The sequence below is a fragment of the Haliaeetus leucocephalus genome, unplaced genomic scaffold (assembly GCF_000737465.1).
Source record: "Haliaeetus leucocephalus isolate CR32 unplaced genomic scaffold, Haliaeetus_leucocephalus-4.0 Scaffold646, whole genome shotgun sequence".
In the NCBI taxonomy this organism is placed as follows: Eukaryota; Metazoa; Chordata; class Aves; order Accipitriformes; family Accipitridae; genus Haliaeetus; species Haliaeetus leucocephalus.
Genome location: NW_010973082.1, coordinates 182,213 through 187,050, shown reverse-complemented (window position 1 = coordinate 187,050; position 4,838 = coordinate 182,213). Strand labels below are relative to the sequence as shown.

General features: G+C 48.6%; 1 protein-coding gene across 1 annotated transcript in view; it reads right to left on the bottom strand.

Moving 5' to 3' along the window:
* ENPP7 (ectonucleotide pyrophosphatase/phosphodiesterase 7) overlaps positions 1-4,622 on the bottom strand; it is a 5,222-nt gene extending 600 nt beyond the window's left edge. Inside the window, exons 1-4 of the mRNA XM_010578541.1 lie at positions 4,349-4,622; positions 2,322-2,467; positions 835-1,455; positions 35-248 (exon numbers count right to left, since the gene is read on the bottom strand). Coding sequence (XP_010576843.1) covers positions 35-248; positions 835-1,455; positions 2,322-2,467; positions 4,349-4,622 — 1,255 coding nt within the window. The remainder of the gene's footprint in view (positions 1-34; positions 249-834; positions 1,456-2,321; positions 2,468-4,348) is intronic.
* Between the last annotated feature and the right edge of the window lie 216 nt (positions 4,623-4,838).

Below are 4,838 nucleotides of genomic sequence, written 5' to 3'. Positions count from 1 at the left end.
TCCCGGGACCGGGGGGGTGTTCCCCGGGACTCACGCAGCATGGGCTTCACGGCATGCAGGGAGCCGTCGTGGGGCTCGGGGGTGATGCCCAGCAGCTCGCAGAGGAGGGCGTAGACGTTGACGCTTTCGAAGGGCTCGACCACCAGCCCCTGCTTGAAAGCCGGTCCCACGGCGCGGAAGATGGTTTTCATGTTCATGGCCTCGTTGTCGAAACCGTGCTCGCCTTTGTTGAACTGGACCTTGTATCTCTGAAAGGGAGAGAGGGGATGTGGGTGCCCAAACCCTTCAGCCCCCTGCCCCAAGCGCGGTCTCCAGGATGCTGGATGCCTCCACCTCTGCTGCCCATGGCTCTCGCGTGCCATGTTCCGCAGCCTTAACAGTCTGGTTTCTCTGAGTTTTTGAAGTTGATCTAACGATGTTAAACTTTGCAGAAGCTGGAGGGTGCTGCCTAGACAAAGCTGTCAAGCAATTACATCTTGCAGGTTCCCTCCCTAAATGTCAGCGCATCCAAATTTCATTGCACTGAGGAGCTTTGCAATGGGAAGCTGCCTGCTGGCCTTGACTTTGGGCCTTCCCTTAATGCCAGGCTAGGAGGCGATCCTGCAACTGATACTCTGTCTTCATGCAAGTTGTGCTCCAAGACTCCTGGACCCTTTTTTGTCTGAACAGCAGAGAAGGTCTTTACACAAAGAGCTGGAATTTCCATCTCTTTGTAGGGAGACCAATCAACATGAAGGCATAAAGCCGGGTAGGTACTGGGGTGCTATGAGAAGGGCAGGAGGAGAGAGGCAGATTCCCAAAAGACAGTAAGGTATGTCTGTGTGTATATCTTACCCCATGGATCACGTATCCTGGATCGCTGTACAACAGGAGCGGGGTGATGCGGGAATGGTTGGCATAGTGGAATCTCCTCGGGAAGTCTGCTTTCTTGTACACGTGTAAGTTTGGGTGGGCATTTTTCAGGACTGAATACACATGCTCTAGTTTTCCTTCTTTTGGCAGCAATAGTCCATTTGGTCCATAATCTAAGAGTTCAAACTGGATGTCTTTGAACGTGAAGTTCTTTACTGTCTGGATGTGAATCTCGTTGGTCTTTATGACGGTCTCCATGCCGTGGTCAGATGTGATGATGAGGTTGAGGTTTGATTCCAGGCCACTTTCCTTGATACGCTGCCTCAAGTAACCGATGGTTCTGTCCACCTGCTTGATCATGTTTTTCCTCTGTGGGGATTCAGGGCCGTACTTGTGTCCTGCTGAGTCCGGCTCACCGAAGTAGAGGGCGATGAAGTCGAGGTTGTTCACCGTGAACCATTCCATGGCGGTGTCAATGTTCTCTCTCCAGTTGGTTTCGTTGCTGTAGTTGAACAAGAGGGGTTCCACCAACTTCATATTCACTTCTTCCCCTTGATATTTTGCTCTTCCTCCAGGGAAATAGATAGAGCCTGTCTTTAAACCCTGTTAGTGGAGACATTGCATAAACTCACCTGAACTTCCTCTACAGCATCTTTCCATCTGTCAATGCAACCACCTACTAATGCGGTTAGTTCATTCAGCCCCCTAATGTCTACCTCTCCCTCTAATGAAGTTTTCTTGCTCATTGCCAATTAAAAGTGATTAATTGAAAGCACTGCCCTTCCCAGAATTCCTGCATGTTGGTTTTCTCACTGTGTTAGTAACACTAGTTATAACTTTGGAAACAGTGACCTGTTTGTAGCTTGCATGGACCCTCCGGCTCTTGACCATCAAGACATTAAGGTGTGTTTTACTCCAATCATGTAAGCACTCACCCTGAAGTCAGTGGAGCCAATCTGGCAGGTTAAGACAGGCAAAGGTACGTGTCTTGGGCCAGGTCTCAGGTCCTGTCTCAAAGCCAGATTCAAAGCTTACTGGGACCTAGGGAAGCCTTGCTGCAGTCCCCAGTGAAGAGGGGACCAGCCCCTGATGCTGCTGCCCAAAACGTCCTGGGGGAGGCTGTGGAAATGACGAATGTGCCTTGGAGTGTATGAAGCCCCTGGGCTCGTGATGCTCCCTAAGGAACTGGCTGAGATTTCTTTAAACAGGAAAAGGATAACCTGTTTTATTAATGTCTTAATAAAGCTGAAATGCATCTATTATTTTTTGCTATTTTTAATAGAATGATCATAATTATTCCTGCCAGTGTCTGGGGATTTCATTTTTTTGCTAATTAGCCTGTCGTTTGCAGTGAGGATGTTAGCTCATGGCCACTAGAGATCGTGGCTTGCCTGTAGCTTTTACAACATGATTGCAGGCAGGATCCGTCTGTGCAGGGTCTGTGCGTGTGAGGAGGCTGCTGCACTTGCCTGTCTCTGAGCGGTGATCCAGATGGGCAGGCTGCCGTTGTCCCACCAGCTGTCCACGTCTTGCGTGCTGTGGTAGGGCAGCTTCTGACCCGTGCTGGTGTTGAACCACATGTTGTGGATCACCCCGTGGTTCTCCAGGTATCTCCCTGTCAGGAGAGGTGGGGGAGGAGGGGGTGAGCCGGGCTGTGGCTGGGGGGGTCTTCCCCCTGCGCTGGGCAATGGGCCAGCTCTGGGTCAGCGAGGAGCTTCTGCCTTTTGTACCCCATCCCAGCTTTCCCTTTGCCTCTGCTTTGCCTCCTTCCTCCCTCTGTCTCGTAAAAAGTGGGGTTCCCAGGGCAGGGAATGAGATGCTGGGGGGATGCCTGCTCCTCACACGGGTGGGTTGATCCCAAGTGGGTCTCGCCCGGACTCCAACCGGGGCACCCTCACCCCTGGAGGTGCCGGTGCTGCCTGCAATTGCTCCTGCCCTTCTCGGCGCAGGGGGTGTGTGTGTGTGTTTCACCGTTATCCTGCATTTAACTAATTGCTTTGGTGTTTCGCTTTCTCTGTTGTTCACAACCCGTGAGGTCAGCATGCAGCAGAAATTCCTGTTAGAAATGAGACGAGCACTTTGTACTATTACATTTCAAGCTATTTTTATTATTCTGGTCCTGAAGACTGCACAGTTACTTCTGCACAATATCCCTGTCCTCCCTTGTATTGACAATGCCTCTCTGCCTTTTCTCATCAGCAGATTTCATTAGCATGTTCCACTCTTTTATGCCAAGGTTATTAATTAAAATCTTAAATAAGATTGGCTCCAAAATCAATTCTTCAGGAATGCCCCCGTTGCCCTCCCTCCAGCGTGACAATCTCCTCTCAGCATCACCTGCTGTCCTCTTCCCTGTAGCCCCTTACTTCCCCACATTAGAGATTTTGTACTAATCTTCATCTTTTCCATCTTAACTAACGATTTCCCGTGTGGCACTGTATCAAATACATTACTGAAGTCCAGAAAGATTAAATTTAGTGCATCTCCCTCGTCTAAAAAAATCATTTATCTAATCAAAGGAGGCTGTCAGGTTGGTCTGGTGCTATTTACCTTTGATAAATACAGGTTCAGTTCTATCCCTTTCTGCAGCTATTGCCTGTCTCTCACTGACTGGGGAATCTGGATTGGGAGAATATTGTATGGAATATTATTTTGTGTTTGTGCCTTTGTAATTATATTTGTGTGTTTGTGATGTTATAGCTTGGGTTGTACTCCAATATGTACACAGATTAGAGGCTATCAATATTTGGCACCTATATAATATAGATAATGCAGGTAGGCTAATAAAAACAAAGGGAGGACACTGTAGTGAGAGACTAATTTGTGCCAGAGCTTAGCACTAGTGACTAAAGTAAATGAAGACTTAGGCTGCATGAACTATAATTTAATCCTTGTTTTGTGACTCTAGTAGGTAAAGAAGTATAGCTAAACTAACTACAGGCTATCCTGTAACAAAAGAGAAGGAAATGTCTCAAGACACAGACAAAAAGGGTGCCTGGAGGCTGCAAGAGTGAAGCAGGAGAAGAGAAGACCCCAGACACCGTGAACAGGACTGGATGAGCAGAAATGCCGTCAGGAAATCAGGGAACCTATAGAGACTATAAATCCAGTAACAACCGACAGGCATCCAGCTCGAGCTGCAGATCACATGCGTTAGGAATAAATATATACAAAAGAGTTGAGCTGATCTGTTATTAAAGCAGAATTTAGGGATGAGCCCTGTTGGGGGGGGCCTCTGTGTAATTCCTACCATGGTCTAGGTGGTGGCTGCATAATTCCTACGACATCTGGTGCTATTTACCTTTGATAAATACAGGTTCAGTTCTAGCACTTTCTGCAACTATTGCCTTGTCTCTATTCTAAAGCTTCGCATGCTGCTGAGGCTGAATGGCTGCTTGATGTAGTGTCCTTCGCTGATGCATAAGCTTTAAATTTGCCCTTCCCCAGCCTGCACCCTGTGCTGCTCTGCCTGGCTTGGGGCTGGGGGGGGACTCACCGGTCAGCAGCGTGAAGTGGCACGGGCTGGTGATGGTGATAAAGGCAGGGGTCATGTACCGCGCCTTCACCCCCTCCGCAGCCATAGCGTCGAGGTTGGGGGTGTCCACGTCCTGGTCATAGTTCCACCGAAAGCCATCAAAGGACACCAGGAGGACTTTGTTGTTGTTGGATATCTGCTGCACAGGGATACATCTTGCTAAAGAGAGGGCAGCAAATAGGAACCCCAGTGAAGTGAACATCTTCATGCCCTTGAACTGGAATAGCCCAGACATCCAGAGAGCTCACTTTAATACATGCGGGATGGGACTAAGTTCAGTTCTTATCTAATCTTGCAGTTGCTGATCAGATGCATGGCTTCATCCAGCACGTTGTATCAGAATGAGCCTCTCTCATTTTTGTCTAGCTGAAGTAGATTAGCTTAGATTTCCTTCTGGGTCAAACACCAAATCTGCGTCCTCCATCAGTGGCATTGGATGCTATTCCAGTAC